The sequence below is a fragment of the Balaenoptera acutorostrata genome, chromosome 3 (genome assembly GCF_949987535.1).
Source record: "Balaenoptera acutorostrata chromosome 3, mBalAcu1.1, whole genome shotgun sequence".
Taxonomy (NCBI): domain Eukaryota; kingdom Metazoa; phylum Chordata; class Mammalia; order Artiodactyla; family Balaenopteridae; genus Balaenoptera; species Balaenoptera acutorostrata.
Window position 1 is genome coordinate 67,293,360 of NC_080066.1, and position 20,760 is coordinate 67,314,119.

The 20,760-nt window shown below is 48.5% G+C and overlaps 1 protein-coding gene across 1 annotated transcript; it reads right to left on the bottom strand.

Moving 5' to 3' along the window:
- Positions 1 to 2,021: 2,021 nt before the first annotated feature.
- Positions 2,022 to 2,807, bottom strand: LOC103014557 (melanoma-associated antigen 10-like). The gene has a single exon (XM_007197818.2). The coding sequence runs from the start codon at positions 2,805 to 2,807 to the stop codon at positions 2,022 to 2,024; it is 786 nt and encodes a 261-aa protein (XP_007197880.2).
- Between the last annotated feature and the right edge of the window lie 17,953 nt (positions 2,808 to 20,760).

Consider the following 20,760-nt stretch of genomic DNA (forward strand, 5'->3'; position numbering starts at 1 on the left):
CTCTTTTACTCATCCTTTAGGTTGTTTCTAACTTCTCACTATCATAACTAATGTTGCACTGAATATCCTTGAACATAAATGATTTATTATCGTTGATTACCTCTTCTCTTCCCCCCATATATCCACAAGGCTTGCCCCCTCCATTTTTTCTGGTCTCTGCTGCCTGTCACTTTCCTGAGGACCCTCTACTAAACAATCCCTCTGCCTGTCACTCTCTGACCCCCTCCCAGTGCTTTATTTTTCTTCTGCGTTATCACCACCTGACATGTTGTTTATTTATTTATGGCCTGGTCCCCACCATTGTAATGTAGCTCCACAAAGGCATGGATTTTTATCTGTTGTTATAAAAGTAACATATGTTCATTAAGTCAGGTTTATAAATAGAAAAAGAAGATAAAGGGTACCAAAACACAATGGTTCCTTTTTTGATATGTTTCCTCTAGTGTCTTTGGTTGTTGTTTTGATTTTAATATAATTAAAATCATACTATACATATATATATACACACATACACACACACACACACACACATATATATATAGTTCTGTAACAGCTTTGTTCAATTAACAGGGTACCTTATGTATTACACCACAGTCTTCGGAATGAGTGTGTGTGTGTGTGTGTGACCATTGACTGTTGTAATCCACGGTCATCAGGGTTCTGCTCCCACCACACCAGGCACCTGTACAGGAAAGGCCACTTCTGGCCTCCCAGTCTCTAAATGCATTGCCACTTTTCAGTCTTCATGTAAATGCTTGACCTTCAGTACCCTTGAAATGCCTTTTGAAGTGTTCTCTGTCCTGGGCTTCCATGACCATCTTCTTTTCCTCCTTTTTTCCATTCCAGCAATAATTGGGTTTTGGAAGGTAACATTGTCACTTAATATAAATTTAACACCCCACAATTTATCACTTATTTTTAGCTCAGTGTGGCTTGAAAGGAAGTTTACAGGACTAAGAATTTTAGGGCAGATGGTAAAGTACTCTGGGTATTTTCCAAAGGGCACTAGGAAGCCCTCTCCATCCTCAGAGCACCATCCATCACAGGCTTGCTGCTCCCTCCTTCCCTCCCCCTTTGTATTCTTTTTTTTTTTTTGACTGATTTTTTTTATTGAGATAAAAATATACCTAAGAATTACCACTTTAACCATTTTTAAGTGTACAGTTCAGTGGCATTAAGTACACTCACATTGTTGTGCACCCATCACCATCATCCATCTCCAGAATGTTTCTGTCTTCCCAAACTGAAATTGTATACATTAAACACTGACTCCCCCTTTCCCTATTCCCCCAGGCTCTGGCCAGCGTTGTTCTATTTTCTATCTCTCAATTTTAGGCTATTCCAGGTACCTGATATAAGTGGAATCATACAATAGATGGTATCCTTTTGTGTCTGGCCTATTGCACTTAGCCTAATGTCTTCAAGCCTCATCTCTGTTTCCTTGAATATTTATTGTATACCTGCTGTATGCCGCTTCTACACCTGGGCCTGGGTATACTGAGGAGATGCGACAGGGGCAGGTAAACGCCGTCAGCTGAGATATCAGGCATTAAAGCCCATAACAAGGATTAGCCTATCACATACTTCCCAAGCTCACGATCAACACAGAGGACAGTGGATAAAGGGAAGGTGAAATTTAATAGAGGGAGTGGAGGAAGAAAGACCTGGAACATTGGCTGGGGGAGAGGCAGGCGTGGGTGGGATGCAGTGGAGATCAATTTAGTTAAACAAGATGTCCTGGGAACTTCTTTTTTTTTTTTTTTTTTTAGACACTGAAGCTTGTTTAGTCTTCCATTAAAACGAATAACATTTGAAAAATTCCTAAAGAAAACAGATGATATTCCATGTCATCATACACAACAGGAACCCAAAGATGCTACACACCATGTTCCCCCCACTCGCAGGGGCCCTCACTACTTGGAAACTCGACCGCTCTCTCTTCAAACTCAGAGTGAAGGACCAACCTCACTTCCTACCAGTGAACTTGGGCCTGGAAGGAGCCTGGCTGCTGCTGCTCTGGCTCAGGCCCCCTCTTCCTCATCGCTCACACCCTCTGCAGACGTGGGACCCAAGGTATTGACACTGAGCAGATGCTCCAGGACCTGCCACTTGTTGGTCTCCGCGTAGGCCTGGGGACCCCACAGGAACTCGTAGCGGGCGGGGTCGCAGTGGGGCACCTGCCGGTACTCCAGGTAGCCCTCCTGCACCCACACTTTGGTGAGGAGCTCCCTGGGCTCTCCATAGATGCAGTGCTGCTTCCCTGCATACACCTCCATGATGCTGAGCAATTCCCAGACCTCCTCCTCAGGGGCGTGGTCACCGTACAGGGCGATCTGGCACAGAATCAGCACCAGGAGGCCGACCTTGGGCATGCTCTGCCCATCGCTCAGCACTGCATCACAGGTGAGGCCCAGGGTGGGGACCAGGACGTAGGTGCACTCGCGGGGGTCCACCTCCTTCACGTCCACGCCAAACACCAGCTGCATGCACTTGGAGGCTCGGCTGAAGACCACGGGGAAGTGGTCCCGATGGTCACGGAGGACCATATTCAGCATCTCCGCCTTGGAGATCGGCTCCTTGGTGCGATACTTGAGGAGCAGGAACGCCACCAGGTCAGACTTCAGCACAGTAAGTGCCTCCTGGGGCAAAGACTCGGCATAGGCAGAGAAGGAGGGGGCTGCGGGGGAGGAGGAGGACGAGGGGGAGGCGGCCTCCTCGCCCGCAGCCCCGAACAGCTGCGCCTCCACGGGGCCCTGGGCCTGGACTGGGGCCTGAAGGTCTGCCTCAGGCTGGCGCAGCTCGCTCATCTCGACCAGGGGCCTGATGACTGGGGTCGGGCCGCCGACGGGAGTCTGGGCAGGGGTGACAGATACGGACCACGGGCAGGGCTCATCTGGAGGGGTGCCCTCGGGCCTCACAGGGGCGCTCCTCCTGGGCGGCCTGTCTCCTGCCAACCTTGACTCCTGGCACTGCCTGGGCCTCCTCTGCTCTGTGGCCTGAGGACACGTGCCTCAGACCTGGGCCTTCGCCTCCCAGTTCCTGGAGCCCCTTGACACCTCGCAGGACCTGCGATGCTCTCCCTGGGAACTTCTTAAGAGTGAGGGGTGGTGGAGGGTGGCAGTGTCAAGTCTATATTCTATGTGCTTAAAATCATAAGATATCACGGCTGAAAGGGAGCTGAGAAGTTCGTCTCATTATGAGTGGTTTGAGAAACAAATCACAGTTCTCACTTGACCCCCTAGGACCTGATCCTGGAGCGCTCTGCAGAGAAAAGTTGCTCTGTTGTCAGTTAGCATGTATCCTTTCAGGTCTTTTCCTGTGCTTTTCCATGTATGAATGTGGACATACAGAAATCTACGTGTTTCTCTGGGTACACAGGAGGTTTGCGCCTGCTGTAGCCTAAATGGAGTCAGCCTCTATGTGTTTTTTTGGCAACTTGAATTTTTCATCCAACTGTATATTCTGGAGATCATTTCATACAAGTATTTATAGAGCTACTTTGTCCTTTTTAATGTTCCCAGAGTACTCCATGGCATGAACACTCATTTGGATATTGGTTTGGCTGCTTTAACAAGACCACATAGCGGAGGTTTAAACAAGGCAGGAGGTGTGGTTTTCATGTGAGAGCAGGTGGTGATCCAGGGGTGGGCAGCTCAGCTCCATCCCCTCTTCCAGGCACCCAGGCTGCTCCTGTCTTGTTGCCTCCAATACGTTGTCCCCATCTGCGTGGCAGAAGCTAGCTCACCACCCTTGAAAAGGGGAGCCTAGACCCTGGGAAGAGGAAAGAGGAAATGGAGGACAAGCAGTTCCCCTTTAAGTGTGTGATCCAGAAAATGCACCCATCACTGGCTATTTCTGTCCTGAGCTTTTGTCCTTGGCTGCAAGGGAGGCTGGGAAATGTAGTTGAGAGGTGCACGTTTGTGAGCCCTGCTAAGACCAAAAGAAAGGGGAATGGGCATCTGGCAGCAATGACCACAATGACAGTCCTTTCCACTGTGTGTATGTGTCTTCATTTCCTCAATCATTTCCCTGTGAGTGGATCTTTAGATTTATAAATGAGACCCTGAGGCTCAGGTGAGGTAGTGATCGCCTGTGTTCTCACAGTGAGCTGGGCAGAACTCCGGTCTCCTGCCCCCAGTGCAGTGTTTTTTCTCAAGCACTGTTTCCTGGCCAAGCCCTTGGTGCCCAGGGCAGCCTCCCCAGGGTTCTCTGGGAGAGCAGTCTTTAGGTGGTAGCAGGGAAGAGGTGGCCTGCAGGTAGGGAAGGCACCTGTGCCCCTGCAGACTGACCCGGCAGACGGCTCCCCGACCTGGCCCGGGCTACAGCTGCCTGCCAGTCTAATGGTAGCCGGGCCTGGGCTTTGGTTGGGGCAGCCTGTCTGGTCAGATATCACAGCCAGGGAGACTGGCGCTTGGCTCGGCCTGGGTCCCAGGTCTCAGCTTGAGTCCAGAGTGGACACTCCTCTTGCAGCCAGCCAGGCCTCGACGGGACTCGGGCTTCTCCTCACTGCCTAGAAGGCGACGTGGCCTCACCTCAGAGAGTACCAGGGTGCACGGTGCCCCACGAGCTCCCCAAGGCACACCATGAGACTGCCTGGGCTGGGGGAGGTACCGCTCTCCTTAGCCTCATCCTGTGCTCCTTTGCACCGTCAACCCTGCCATCCTAGCACTGGGCTCGGAGGTTTGAAATAAGCCCTGGCAATGCGTCTGAAAGGGATGTGTGACAACTTGTACCATGGCCTGTCATGTTGGCTCTGACTGACAAATGCCACGGGGAACGTGACAGAGCTCACAGCCGTAGTGAGCGCTGGGATCACGCTTAGAGGCAGAGCTGCCTCATGACCAGGTCCCAAGCCACATGCCCCTCCCCAGAGCTGGGATGGCTCTCACCTGCAGGTCACAGGCTGCCCGGCTCCTGTAGCACCCAGTTGGCCGGGTGGCGGGGGGAGCAGAGAGAAAAGGAGGGAGGAAAAAAGAGGGGAAAGACGAGGAAGGAAGATGAGAGGGAAACAGCAGGGAAGGTAATTGGCAATCAGCAAGTTACTTGAGTCCTCAATGACTAAGGGGGAAGTTGGAGGGGGTAAGTCAATCAGAGACTGAGATAAGTTATTATGGTGACACAGAGAGGTCCAGACAATGACATGGAGACATGATGAGAGAGAGAAGGGGTGAGAGAGAGAGAGAGAGAGACAGACCAAGGAAGAAATGGGGGACAGAGAAAAACAGGGGCAAAGAGACCCAAAAGGAAGGAGATAGGAGGGCAGCCCAGCAGGGCAGAGTGGTTGGATTTTAGGGGACAGTCCTTTAATCCCGTCTGAGAACAAAGTCTCCAGATCCAGTGAGCCTGGTGTCATCACTTTAGTCCCCAGAGGTGAGTCACATGCTCCTGCCAGGGACAATGGTGGCCTTTTTGATGAACCCAGAAGGAGGTCCCTGTGGCCTAAAGGTCGATTCAGGTCAAATGGCTGTAATTGTTCTGCCCAAAGCAGGAGCAGTTGGATGATTTAAAACCAGAGATAGAGAGACAGACAGAGAGAGAGAGAGAGAGGGATGAGATGCCCGAGTGTGACCACCCCGCTGCCGCCCCAGCCCCCATGGCTCTCAGAGGGCCAGCTCAGTCCTTGCCCATCTCCTGCCACTCGTTAAGACACCAGAGTATTTGTGGATATTCCTTCAGGAATAAATGAGCCTTTGGGTTACAAAAGCCGCCCTTGGACATGGCTGATTTAAGAAGAAATTAGAAGAAGTTGTGCCGTGTCCTGTTTGGCCCTCACCACCCACCACTGTGGAAGTGCTCCACTTCCACTTAATGGGGAAAGAAATTGCAACAGGGTTTGGCAGCCTCTGGGGGAGAGGGCGAGACCAGCTGGGATCCCATCCCGATTCCAGCCCTGCCTCCACATGCAATGGAGTGAACCCCTTCCTGCTCTGAGCCTCAGTTTCCCCATCTACACTCGGAGGCGGTCAGGCCTGTGGTGAGGGCCCCGTGGGCTCTGCTCTAAAGCTGTGCGTCTGTGCGTGAGCCCAAGCCCTCAGCATCAGCTGGAAGACAGGCAGCACGGGGTCCCCAGGCTAACCGGCTAGAGCTGCCCCTCCAGGGACCCACCAGCTGGGGAGAGCCACCTCCCCCAGCACTGCTGGCATGTCTAGTTGACCCAAGGACCTTGCAGAGCCACAGAGCTGGAAGAGGTTGGACTCCAGGTGTCACTACCTGAATGTGTTACCTAAATGTGTTCTTAGAAGGGCAAGACTGAGGATGTGTCCTCTGAAATCAGACACCCTTGAATTTGAATTCCAGCTCTGCCACTTCCTATCTGTGTGACTTCAGGCCATTGATTTAACCTGTCACAGCCTCAGCTTTCTCATCTGTAAATGGGGATAATAACAGTATATAAATCATAACATTGTCATGAGGATTAAATGAGTTAATGTAAGTAAAGTGTTTAGCACAGTGCTAGGCACAGGGAAAGTCCTCAATAAATGTTCTGTTGTAATGTTTAATATGCGTATATGAATATATGCATATATTTGGATGAATCAATGAATGCACATTTATACATAGCATGTCACATATGCTTGACAGATTGGAGAGGGATACAGAAAAAGCAGTAGTTTGCCTTCACCCTCCCTCATCCTATTCCTCTCTCCAGAAGTGCCTGCTGTTAGGAGTTTTTGTTCTTCCAGACTATTTTATAAGCATTTATATACACATGTGCTAATATAAAAATACATGGTTTGTTCTGTTTGCAAAATAGTATATGTATTCTTCTACGGTCTGCTTTTTTTTTTTTTTTTTTGGCTTAACAATATGTCTTTGCAGATACCTTCATTTTTTTTTTTCACATAGATCTGTTACTGAACTCAGGTTCAGCTGCTCGTTGCTCAAGAATCCAATACTGAGAGACAAGTATTGGGGAAAAAGGAAAGACAGCTGTATTGAAGAAGCTAGCAACCCAGGGCAGAAGGTGGACTCATGTCCCAAAGAACCAACTCCTCACTTCCCAGGTTTTTTGCTGAGGGATTATATAAGGAAAAGAGGAAGGGGCTATGTGCTGAGGAGAGGGTTACAGGGTGTGTGATTAGCTCATGGACATTCTTCTGATTGGTTGTTGGTAAGGTAACTGGGAGTCAACATCATCAACCTTCTAGTTCCAACCGGTCTGGGGTCTACATGCTTGTGGGCAGCATACAGTTAACTTCTTCCACCTGCTGGGAGTTTCAGTCTCTGCAAAACAGCTCAAAGGATATGGCTTAAAATATTATCTATAGCTCTTGAGGAGGAACTTAAGGGTCCTTGACTTCGTTTAATGGGTAAACTACTCTTATTTTGTCTTGCTTGCCAGGTTTCCTTTGTTTCTGCGTATTCTCATTTCTCTGATTAAATTTATTCTTTGGAACTCGGGGAAGGCCTAGGAGGCTAAAGTTTTTCTACAGACAAGAGGCAGGTGGTGGTGGGGTGTCCTGTCCCGGGAAGGCCCCATAGGGTCCTGTTCAGTTACAGATCTATTCCATTAAAAACTAGATCTTTTGTGAAGCGTTCTATAATACGTATGTATCAGTTTGACCACTCTCTGTGGATAAACATTTCGTTTGGTTCTTTTTTTCTTGTTACGGCAATACAGTAATGACTATCTTACATATATTGCTTTGTGTATAGGTGCAAGTATTTCTTTAGGATGGCTACTCAGAAATTTCTTGCTTGAAGGGTATGCACATTTAAAAATATGATAGATTATGCCAAGTTGCTCTCCAACAATGATATTCTAATTATATACCTGCCAGCAACACATGAGACCATTTCTTCAGTCTCCCTCCAACACCAAATATGTTCCTCCTCCCTCCCCCCAGTTTTTGCCACATCTGATAGGTGATAAGCAATATCCCATTACTGCTTTAATTTGCATTTTTCTGACTACTTGCAGGCATGAGCATCTTCTCATGACTTATTGGCATTTCTTTTTCTGTGAGTGTCCCTTTCATATTCTTTGCTCATTTTTCTACTAGATTGTCTATTTTCTTATTGATCTATACACACAATTTATATATAAGGGGGTTATTATTTCTTTGTCTCTTATTCATGTGGCAACTATTTTCTCCTAGTCTGTCTCTTGTCTTTTGGCTTTATGTTCTCCTCCATCATTTTTATAACACTTTTATGTGGTCAAATTTATCAGTTGCTGTTGAGTCCTGAATCTTTCAAAGATATATTCTTTCCCCAAGATGATATTTTCTTCTAATACTCTTATTGTTTCATTTATTATGTTTAGTTCTTTAACCCATAGGAATTTTTTTGTGGGGCATGGTGTGAAATAAGAAACCTAACTTTACTTTTTTCCCCAGTGGCTACTCTGTTTTTCCAAGACCATTTATTCAGTGGTCTATACTTGTCTCACTGATATAATTTGTCACGTTGATCATGTAATGAAAATACCATTTCTACATGGATTGAAAACTGGCAGCTCTCAGACCAGACCTAACTCTCGTTTGTTCACATTTAATTGTGTTCATTGTGTTCATTATTTTGAATAATATAGTTATATGTTTTGGAGACCTTTCCGTATTGGCACAGATAGAACTTCCACGTCGTTTTCAGGCTATGTGGTGTGTTAGTGCCCACACTACACTGTGTGGAGAGACCATCATTTATTTAATCATAGTTCTATTGATAGACATTTGGGTTGTTGCCAGTTTTTTTTTTTTCTGCTACAAACAATGCTGCAATAACCTGTACAACCTGTTTTGCAAGTGTTTGAGTGTATCTGTAGGATAAATTTTTAGAAGTAGAATTTCTGGGTCAAGGGTGTGAGCGTTTATAATCTTGAAGACGTTATTAAATTGCTTGTCACTGTGGTCTGGGCCAGGTTATACTCCCACGGCCAGTCTCTGAGAGGGCCTGTTCCCTCACACCCTCATCAACTCAGTAAAGTAGCAAAATGTTCAGTCTTGCCAATCTGATAGATGAAAACTGGTATCTCATAGGAGTTTTAATTTGCATTTTTCATATTATGAGTAAGGATAAACATCTTTCTGTGAATTTCTATTCATAGTCTTTGCCAATTTTTCTCTTGTGTTGTGTTTTTTCTAAAGGAGCTCTTTGTATATTAGGTTATTTTTCCCTTTGTCTATTACATGAGATAGAAGTGTGTGTGTGTGTGTGTGTGTGTGTTTTACCAGATAATCATTTTCTGTCTTTAATTTCATGGCTTTTGCCATTAAGAAACTTTTTTCTATGATCAAATTTATCATTTTTTTTGTTTTATGGTTTTTAAGTTCTTTTAGTACTTAAAAAGTATTATCCACTATAAGATTACGAAAATATATTCCAGTGGTTTTTCCTCTTACTTTAAAGCTTTTGCTATTAACATTTAAATGTTTGATTCACTTATTTAACTCATTTGTCAAATATGTATTGACCACAGAGAGTGTGTCAGACACTGTTGTGGGCACAGAGGATACAGTAGTGACCAAAACCGTCAAAAACACCTGGCTTCATGGAACTGACATTCCGGAGGGGGAAAGCAGACAATAAACAATATAAATGAATGAAATAAATGGTATTTTAGATTAGATGGAAATTATTTTGTGTGGGGTGGAGATACAGATTTACCTTTATTTTTTCTTACACGTCTACCCAGTTATCCCCATCACTTATTGATGTAATCCATGCCTCCATCTTGACAGTTCATCTTTATCATATTTTAAATTTCCTTATGTACTTGTGTCTATTTCCAGACTTTCCTTATGGTTCCATCTCTCTCTCTATTTATTCATGTGTTAGCACCACTGTTTTAACTACTGAAACTTTATACTGTGTTTTCCTATCTGCTAAAGCTAGCCTTCCCCATCCTTTCCTCTCCTTTTTCAGAATTTTCCTATTATTGCTTGTTTATCTTTTCTTGTATGCACTTTATATTCAGATGTTATTACTTTAAAAGTAATACTCGATTACTTTTTATCTAGATTAAGTAGACTTTTTGTATAGATTAACTCAGAGAGACTCAACATCCTTATGATGTCGTGTTTTCCTGTCTGAGCACATGGTACATCTTTCCATTTGGTTAAGTCACCTGTATATCATATCCTTCAAGAGAATTTTAAGTTTCTTAATTTAGTTCTCACACACTCATAGCATGTAGACACATTTTCCCAATACCTAACAACATTGCAAAGTTGAGAGAGGTCATTTTTTTTTTCAAATCTGGATTTTTTTTTTTTTTCCTTCTTGTGAAAAATGAGAAGATCTGGCAACACTGCGTCCATGTCCTGCTAGGCAACAATTGATTGTCCACCTGATAGAGGCTGGCCTGTCACAGAGAATGTGTGCTCCCCAGATCACTGTCTGCTTGTACACAGGGCTCACCTCTCGAATCAGTGCATCAATGCCTACGGGCCTTGGGGTGGGAACCCTGAATCAGCAGCTCCTACACTCATGCACAGACACATCACTGTGAAGTCACCGCCTGAGCCTCTCTAGGTTCGCCTGCCTCACCTCCCTCTGGTCCCTGAGCTGCTTGCTCAAGAGGGTCCTCTCAGGGCTGCTCATGTCTTGTCTCCTGACACCACCTCCCATCTCAGCCTCCTGGGGTTGGAGGACCAGGCTCTGCGTGCCCCCTGGCACGAGCCATGGAGCCCAACCTGGCCAGAGCAGAGGCTCTGATTCTTAATGCTATTTCTGGGCTCAGTGGAGGAGCCCAACCACAGACATAGGTTTGGTTCCCCCAGCAGCTGCTCATCGATGACAGGGTCTGGAGGTTCAGAGGACTGAACACCTTGGGTGGAAAATTCTGACCAATGAGAAAGAGAAGGTAGGAAGGTGATAGCAAATCAATTCCTTTTACTTCTTCCCTGCTGACAGACCATTCCAAGGAGCAGTGGTTCCAAATAGCCTCTTCAGATATATCTGGTCTCTTTTTGTTCCACAGTTTTTGCAATTGTGGTAAAATACACATAACATAAAATTTAGCATCCAGCCTCTTTTTGTATAGAGGTGTGCCCATCTCAGAACACACAGCCTTGTACTTACTTTCCCTCTGTATTGTTTTCCTAGGGCTGCCATAATTATGGACCACAAACAGGGTGGCCTAAAACAACAGAACTCTATGCTCTCACAGTTCTGGAGGTCAGAAGTCTGAAATCAAAGTGTCCGTAAGGCCAGGCTCCCCCTGCTGTTTCTAGGAAAGAGTCCTTCTTTGTCTCTTCAAGCTTCTGGTGGTTGCTGGCAATACTTGACTTTCCACAGCTTTTAGACACATCACTCCGATTTCTGCCTCCCTCTTCACGTGCCTTCTCCCATGTGTGTCTGTGTATCTCTGTATCTCTCTTCTTATAAGAATACCAGCCATTGGATGTAAGGACCACCCTAAGTGGTCCAGTGTGACCTCATCTTACCTAATTAAGATCCCATTTCCAAATGATGTCACATTTGGAGGTTCTGGATGGACATGAGTTTTGGGGGACTCTATTCAACCTAGTACAGCTTCCTTCTTTACTTTCTTTTCTTCTGCCCTCACTCTTACTGCCCTGGGGTTATACTTCTTCTGAATAAAGCAGCAGCACGCAAGCTTGCTTTCAGGTTTTCCTTTCTAGGGAAACTGGAGTAAGAAAACATCCATATTCCAGAAGAACCTTCTAACACATAGATTTCATTCCCAACACGGAATTTGACAAACTCACTCACAGCATCTTTCTTTTCTTCCACAAACATTCATTACACATTGATTTTATGTTAAGTTCTGTGCAGTCATGAGAAAACCCACAAGAGCAATTTTGGCTAGATCAGGGTTTCTCAAATACTTACACTGTGGACCTACAAGCCATGTATATTTTCTTATAAAAACCGCAGTAATGGGCAAAAGGAGGAGGTGGGGAGGCCTAGAGAGAAATTAAGATATAAAGAAAGCTGAGTCGAGAAAATGGCAAAAAAGGTCATATAATCTTGCCTTTCCAATCATTGGATCAAGGTTTAGGAAAAAATTCAGAGCTGACTGATGGTATGTTAGATGCACTTGTAACTGGTAAAGGAGACTGTTCCATAAGTGTCAATTAAAAAAAGCATTGGGCTTCCCTGGTGGCGCAGTGGTTGGGAGTCCGCCTGCCAATGCAGGGGACACGGGTTCGAGCCCCGGTCTGGGAAGATCCCACATGCCGCGGAGCAACTGGGCCCGTGAGCCACAACTACTGAGCCTGCGCGTCTGGAGCCTGTGCTCCACAACAAGCGAGGCCACTATAGTGAGAGGCCCGCGCACCGCGATGAAGAGTGGCCCCCGCTCGCCGCAACTAGAGAAAGCCCTCGCACAGAGACGAAGACCCAACACAGCCAAAAATAAATAAATAAATATTTTTTAAAAAAAAACAAAACATTATCAACCTGGTGGGGTGGGTCTCTAGTGATGTGCCGCAGGACCCTGTCTTAAGTGCTGACCAGTCTCTGTTTTAATCAATTAAGTTGCTGAAGGCAGAACAACTGCTTGCCAAATTTTTAGATGCCCCGAATTTGGGAAGGACAGTAAATGCGTTAGGGGAAAGGTAGCATGCACGCACACCTTGACAGTCGAGATTGAAGGGGCAAATCCAATCAGATAACGTTTAATAACATCGAGGCCTACCTTTGGGGCCCCATAGTCAACTTCGCAATCCTGGGTGCATGTTCAAAACTGGCAGCAAGGGTGGTGGGAAGTGGAGGTGGGGTGGCAGGTAGTCAGCTGTTAGCTTACAACAGAGACGGTATGGTTGGGTAGCATTAAGAGAAGCACAGCATCCAAACGTGGGAGGAGGGAGGCATATGTGGTGTTTGCTGTTCCGCCAGCATCGGGAGGAGCCCGGCCCTGGGTCCGCTTCATGGGAAACAGAGCAGGAGAGGAGGCCTGCTTCTGTGACAGGGGCTGCCTCGGAGAGAGACGGTTCCCTCAGGTTCGAGGTCAGAATTCTGAACACCTTTCCACCTGGAGAGCTGGTTCTACAGGGTAGAATTAATTAAGTAATTAATTATTTCAACAGATACTAATTGAACTGCACTCTGGGCCAGTCGTTGGCTAAGTGTTGGGGCAAAGCAGTGAACAAGACAAACAGATCCAGGTTCCCACGGAGTGTGGTGCAGTGCAGGTGGCAGCTATAGGACAAGAACTGCTGAGGGCCGTGCCTCTTAATGCAGGTGTGCAGGGTGTTCTGGGGTGCACCACAGGGACCCGTGTCGGGGCTCAGAGTGGGCTTCCCTGAGGTCGTGATGATGGTGTCGCCTATATCCATCATAGCTGGCTGGAAGGTTACATCTAACTACCTTGGGCCACACTGCTTTTCCGGGAAAATTATCCTGAATTCAAATGTGTTTTCATAGCCAGCCCTGTAATGCAGCCGCCCAAGGCTGAGCATGGTCATGCCTCGGGTAGTTGGAGTGGACCGTGCTAGAAGCCAACAGTCAAGGGCCTGGGCTAGACCCAGCTCTGCTACAAAACTCTCTGTACAACTTCAGGCAAGTCCCTTTCTCTCTCTGGGCTTCAGTTTCTTCATATGTAAAAAGAGGGTCCTTAGAGCCAACGATGCCGTGGACTTCAGTTCTGTGATCTGGGGATTCCCTGTTAAACAGCACTCTCCCGTGCGTGCACTTGCACACCCATGTTAGAATCTGTCCCCAGGCCCCTGTCCCGTGGCCTCCCCACACTCCTCGCTCTCATTGACTCAGCCAAGCATTTACAGGGTCCGTGACTTAAAGGGGCAGGACTCTGCTGGCTCCAGCTCCGCTAGCAGAATCAGGGATAGCAGAGGCTGCCTGCCGGCCCTCCATGTGACAGGCATTGATGAAGGACCAGGGACCCTCTGAAAGGAAGGAAAGAGGGAAAATGATAAACTCTCTTCTTCCTGTCCCAGATGGAGGCAGTGAGATCTGCCATATTGCTCAAATTTCTTTCATCCTAAATAATCCCCAGACTCTCTACCTGCTTGTCTCTTTCCATCTACTGCCCTATTTCTCTCTTTCATCCATCCAGCCAAACTTCTGCAGAGCTGTGTGCACTGAAGTTCTCCATTTCCATACCACGCACTCCCTCCCTGACCCACCACCACCTGGCTTCCAGCCTTCTCCCCCGAAACTGCACCACGACGGTCACCAGCAACTTCCTGTGGTCAGATCCACGTGAAGCGTTTCCATTCTTGTTCTCTTGGACCACTCAGCTGCCTTTGACCCGTTGGCACCTCCCCTGCTCTAAAATCTTCCTCTGTTGGTTTTTACGACACCATTCTCTATTAATCCTTCTTCTACCTCTCCGATCACTCTTCAGTACCCTTTTGCAGGCTCCATTTCCACAGGCCAGTGCTTTCAACTCTGATTTATACGATAGCATATTGTCATTTGGGCTTGTATGTGTTTGGCTCTGCTAGTGGGCTATGTTCATCTCAACCTCCCTGGTAATTACCACAGGGATTCAGAATGTCCTGTTGATCGAGCGAATGGATAGATGGATGAATGAACACATGAGTGGATACACTTAGCAATACTCATGAGGTTCTGCCCTATGAACGAGGGTGAAATCCAAGGCCAGTTTTTTGTTTTTTTAAAAAATATTTATTTATTTATTTTGGTTGTGCTGGGTCTTAGTTGTGGCACGTGGGATCTTCATTGCAGCATGCGGGATCTTTTAGTTGCAGCATGCAGACTCTTAGCTGTGGCATGCGGACTCTTAGTTGTGGCATGCATGTGGGATCTAGTTCCCCGACCAGGGATCGAACTCAGGCCCCCTGCACTGGGAGCGTGGAGTCTTACCCACTGGACCACCAGGGAAGTCCCCAAGGCCAGTTTTGAAGGTGACAACTCATTCACATGTGAAATACTCAGGCACTTTCTTGATTAGTGAGAAAAAGCTTCCAGGAGGAGGTGGTGGAACCTGGGATAGAGAAGGATATAACCCAGATAGAACCAGGTTAGTACCATGGCTCAGTCCTGCCAGATTCCTGGTTCTTTCCAGAATCTGAGTTTCCTATCATGTACAGTTAACCACAGTTAAGAAAGTAAGGGGAAAGATAGACACTAAGCAGATCATTAGAGGAAAGGGATGGTAAACTGAAGGGGAGAGGGAAAGTTAAGCAGAGAAAGAGCCACTGAGAAGGAGAGAGGATAAAGGAGGGAGAGAGGGGTAGAAAACATGGATTAGAGAGAGGAGATTCAGACTTCGTGTGTAAAACCTTGCCTGTACTGAAGTGTGTTCACTAATCAGAGTTGTGATGACAGAACTGCTTAAGGACTCTGGATGTTATTGCCACTTGGCAGTTGGGCTACTCTTCATTGTTCTTCTCCTTTAAACCTTATAGCAACAGGAACCCTGCTCTGTGTGGACTGGTTATAGCCACCAACTGGGCAGAGTTGGTCGCTCCCTCCTCTGGGTTCTTGGCACCTTTTCTTACCTCTGATACAGCCCTGGCTGCACCGTGTCACTCATTAGCTCTTTGGCCATCTTTCTCATTCAGAATGTAAAGCCCTCTTTATCTCTCTAACTCTGATTGCTAGCTCATGCCTGGCACCTAATAGGTGCTCAATATAATGTGCGTGTGTGTGTGTGTGTGTGTGTGTGTGTGTGTTTTCTTTCATGGAGAAAGGAATTAACAAATGGAAATTCACAGATGCTATCCTCAAGGGGCTTACACTTTCCCTGGGGATATGAAATAAAACCACATGAGATCAATTAGATTGCTCTGACACATGTATCCTCAACATGATGATAGACACCCACAGTGCTCAGCTTTCCTGATTTACTTCCTACCAATTCCTCTAGCTAGCACAGAAGCCGGGTCCCATCGAGAAAGAAAGCAAGAGCTCAGGAGAGAGGCCTTTCTATGTTTAGTAGCCTTTGTGATTACAGATGTCATCTACAATCAGTTTAAGTCATGAAAAATTAGAGTTGGAATTAATGGAAATACATGTTATATAAAGCTACAGCTTTTAAGCATCCAGTATGTACTGTTCTCTTAGCGCTTAACATAAGAATTCAAATTATCTGTTTATGGGTCCACTTCTGCTATTAGACAGTAAGCTTTCCACAGATTTTTATTTTCTTTTTCTAACAGAGATTATGAGCATGCCTCCTGGAACCAGATTTCTGAGGTTCAAACCCTGGCTCTACCACTTAAGAGCTGCGTGACCTCAGTTTCTTCATTGGTAAACTGGTAAAAATTGGAATCATAACAGAACCAATATATAGGGTCATTAGGAGAATTCAATGAGTAGATGGTCAATATGAGTCACTGTTCTTATTATTTTCATCATCTTTGTGTCCTAGGATCCAGCATCATGCCTTTCACCCAACAGGTCTTCAAAACATGTTTGCCAAGCTGGAAACATAAGCAAAAATGTTGCTTGGAGTTGAAAATTATAACAGTGCTGTTAAACATAGATTTTGAAAATTCAACAATGGCACACAAAGACAATAAAAATAAAGTTAGTTGTCAAGGAATTGGGAATACACATTATTGCTCTGACTACAACACAAACAAACAGGACTAAGAATTCCGGGATCTGAAATGTATCCCAAGAATGGTTATGGCTGCAGATGGCTGACTCGGGAATTCTGAGCGAGGTGTATAATTGCAGTACTGTTGCATCTGCTTGGACTGCTGCTGTACCACTGTGCTCCAGTGCGCGCTCCTGGCTGTCAGTGGGAAGGAGATCTGCAAGGCGGGAGCCCCTGGGGAGTCCTCTGGGGGGCGGGGGTTGGCGATGAGCAGTGAGGGCTTGGCGCTTCCGGGGGCAAGGAACAGACCCCAGTCATGGAGTGACCTTAAGGATACCCACATGTACTATGGTGGTGAGGGCGACAAGGCTCTCCCGGCTCCCAGGAATCACCATCTCCTGCAGCCCAGTCATCTCTAGGGACGGCTAATTTCATCTCCTCCCTCAGAAGCAGAGTGGTAAATTTTAGTCCAGGCTCCGCCATCAATGCTCCTTTCCCTGGGTCTTCATAACTTTCTTCCGGCCTCACCTGGCATCCTCGCTATTGTGTCCCCATTCAGATTCCAGAGGGGCAAGTCCGAGTGCCATCCCCCCCACCCCAGTCCTGACTTGACCCCTGGTCTGTGCACTGGCTGCCCCTTGGGCAGGAGTCCTCCAGCCCCTTGCCCTGGCCCCCACGAGGTTCAGTCGGGGACAGGCCATTGCTCAAGCCGCAGCCCGGCCTCTGCTTCCCTTGGGAGGATGATGGGTGGGGCAGAGTGCCTGAGGTGTGGGGCAGTCCGGGGTTGACATGTCTGGTCTAATAAGCATTGCTGGTGGGTGGGTTCCCCGAGGAGAGTGGACGGAGGGTGGGAGGGCCACGGGTGGAGGAGGAAGGTTCTGGTGCGAGCGCGGGATGGGTCTTTCTCCAGCGCCCTGGTGTCTGCTGCCCCTCCCAGGCAAACACTCTTCACTGTCGTCTGGAGAGGAGACTGCTGGTGCCTCTCCTTCTGGAATCCTGCCTGTGGGTCTCCCTCTGGAATTTTGACTGGTGTCTCTAGGGCTGGGGCCAGTGGCTGGTCGACCACCTGAGGGCTGGGGGACCTCAGCTCTCTGCAGTGCCATGGGGTGCGAGTGGGCTTTGGTGGGGAGTCCCCAGCTGCAAACGGGAAGGCACGAGTGTGTCAGGTGGGCCCTGACAGCAAGCAACCACCCGGGGCGACAGGGGGTCCTTACCATCCGTGACAGGCTCCGGGAAGGAGCCTGCTTAGGGCTTTAGGCTGTTTCTTCACTCCCTCCCTCCCCATAAAACAGAAACACGTTGTATAAGCACACCTCCCCTCTCACCTTAAAAAAAAATAGACAAAAATATCTGGAAATATTTCCACTCTAATTGTCACAGGGAGAGCGCGGCCCGCTGGTTTTCCTGTCTGCCTGATGACTAGTCGGCAGTCTTCTCCCAGCTCCCGCCAGCGCCTTGGGGGTGCGGAGCTGGGTGGTGGGAGAGGCGGTCACGGTGACGCTGACTCACAAGGGGCGTGTGATTACCTGCGCCCCAATTTTGAGAGGGGGTCTGCGGCCAAGGTTCACCTTGGTCCCATCAGTTGCCTGGGCAGGGGCTGTTCCTTGGATCTGAGAGTCCTCAGGGCGGACTCAGGGAGACCCCCGCGTGCCACAGCGGATCTGGGCCCGGGGCACCCTAACCCCACTCTCACGGGTGAGGCTGTTGGCTGAGAGGTGGCCGGGAAGTAGCTGGAGGCGAGGAGGAAGTGCCCTCCTTCCTGCCCTGCAAGGAGATCTGTGGCTTGGGTCAAGCCCAGCTGGGCAAGAAAGGCTGTCCCTGTCTGCCTTCCATACACGCTTTCAGACTGCGATTCCGGCTCACTTTCCCTTCCAAGGGTGTCGATCCTCTTCTTGGAAACATGAAGTCCAGTGTTCATTTCTCAAACACGAGCTTCGGTGTGGGGGACAGAGACGGACAGGCTGCCCTCCCAGGCTCACTGTCTCGTGGAGAAGGGGGCCGTGCCTGCTAGCAATCATCATATGTGTGCTGGGGCCAGAGAGGACCGGGGTGCTCCAGAAGCCCGGGCAGGGGCATCAGCCTCGGCCGCGGGGTCACGGAAGGTTCCGCTCTGTGAATCTTGGGTGTGGTAAAGGCTAATGTGTGGACCAGGGCCTTTGAAACCACTTGTCACTGGAGGCCCAACGCCAGACCCGCCTGCTTGTCGGGAGCCTGCAGAAGCACTGAGACCCAGGGAGCCAGTCCCCATGGGGTTCAAAGGAAAAGAAAAATGCAAAATCAGAATGAGTAAATGGCCCATTAAATGTCTACAAAACGCGCTATGATGTCACCCAGTCAACTGCATCTCCACTCACCTCTTCCACACTTAAATATAAAATATAGTTAATGTGGCATGTGGGTAAATTAAATGGGTTTGATATGATTAGACGTGAGTGCTGTGAGAGTGCCTGAGGCGGAGGGAAATTCTAAGCCAGCCCTGCTGGGGGTAGCGCGGAGGGGGCTGAGGATCGCAGATAAAGGCGCAGTGTGGACAAAGTGAGGGGGGCCGGGAGGAGCAGCTGGCCCTGACTGGTCAGTAGGGCCTGGGGAAAAGATGGGTGTGTTTATGGGGTGGGCGGGTTGCAAGATAGGGGCCCAAGAAGCGGGGAGGCAGCCCGGGGAACCCACAGGAAGATGTGGAACGGCCCTGCCTGTAGCTTCCCAGCTTTCCCGGCACCAGCGTTTCCTGCCGCCCTGGATCTCAGCATCCTCCGCATTCCGGGGCCTCGTGCGCGCCCCTCCGCAGCCGCAGCCGGCGCCACTGAAGATAAACATGCATCCCACAATTCACCGTGGTGTGTCTTCCCCTCCAACTCCAGATGGCCTGTCTGGGGACGGCCGAGGCCCCTGGGTGCGGGCTGTTGCCGTTTTTTGATGAGCTGGGCACATATGGATACCCAAACATCTGGAGCGGCCATGTGCTGCTCGGGGCAGGCCAGACCTGGTGAGCCAATCAGGGGCCCCTGGGCGCCGGGGCGGGGGCGGGGTGGGGGGAAGGGGGGGTGCGCTCGCCCCGCCAGTGAGCGCGGATAAATTATTCATGACCGAGTTATTTGTGGTGCAAGAGGTCCATCAGCTACTTTGATTAAAAATCCAATGAGTAATGAATATGCAAACGCCAGCGACTGCTCCGAGCAACAGATTTGTCAAATTGTCTATACTTCACTGAGATAAAGGGAAATCTCCTGGGGTCCCGAAATTGAAAAACCGCACCGTCAAATCACAGCATTATCTTAATTATCAAATCTCCTTGGCCGTGCAAATACCCCGCGTGAAGCTGAGCGGGGCGATGGAAAAAAATCTAGAGAAAGAGATATATTTGTCTCTGAAACCGGGTGCCTGGCTGGTGAGAAGCAGGCTGGTGGAGGAGAAGCGATTTTAATTCACATGGTGACTCCACAGCCATTTAATTATTTTAATTAGGCTTAATTAGTGGTAAATTTACAATGATATGCTTGATACCTGGCATTAAATCTTTCATGCATAAATGTTTTGTTAAAATGAGAAAAAGGCAAGTGGCATTTCGCCAGCAATTACTGCTGAATGTTCTAATGAAGGATTAGGCTCCTCGGTGATTCATGAAGACAGGCGGGCACCAGACTTGTTTACGAGGCACCGGCACCATAACTCATGCGCTCCCACCCGAATCATCGCTGTCCTTGTCGCTTCAGGGAGCACCTGCTTGGGGTGAGGGCCGGGGCAGTGGTGGCAGGGGCTGGGTGCTGGCTCAGAGCCCCAGGCCTCCTGTGTGTGTGAGACCCTCCAGCTCTCCCCGAGAGGGGCTTCATCTGCGGTGTATGAAAAGCCACAGTGATGGGTGTGGGGGGCTCAAGTGTCACCAAGCAGGGTGATTGTCTGTCTGGGGCCCCAGGCTGAGTTTGGGAGCACCTGGAATTGCCCTGTGCACTGTCTGGGCCTGGCCTGGGCCTGGAGCAGAGCAGGCCTGCAGGACGAGTTGGCTGGAATAAATGGGGGCCTTGCTAAGCTGTGGCCCAGCTGGGGACTAACTAGTTGTGGAAACTACTACTTGTTTGCCAAAGAGTCAAAGTTTAAGGCGTGACATACTCTGGGCTGCAACACGTGGCGGTTCTTGCGGGCTGAGTCTGGGGATCCTGACAAGATGCCCCCCACCCTTGTCCTGTCCCTGGGCACAGTGACTGTCCTGCTACTCCTTTCCCAGGGAACGGGGACTTGTTCCCCGCACTCAGAGACCAGCTTCAGCTGCCCCTCCCCCCAAGGAGGAAGCACAACCGCTCACGTCTGGACCAAGATGGCAGCTCCAGAGA

Coding starts and splice junctions, on each gene's coding strand:
- LOC103014557 (XM_007197818.2), bottom strand. CDS start 2,807: ATGAGCGAGCTGCGCCAGCCTGAGGCAGACCTTCAGGCCCCAGTCCAG.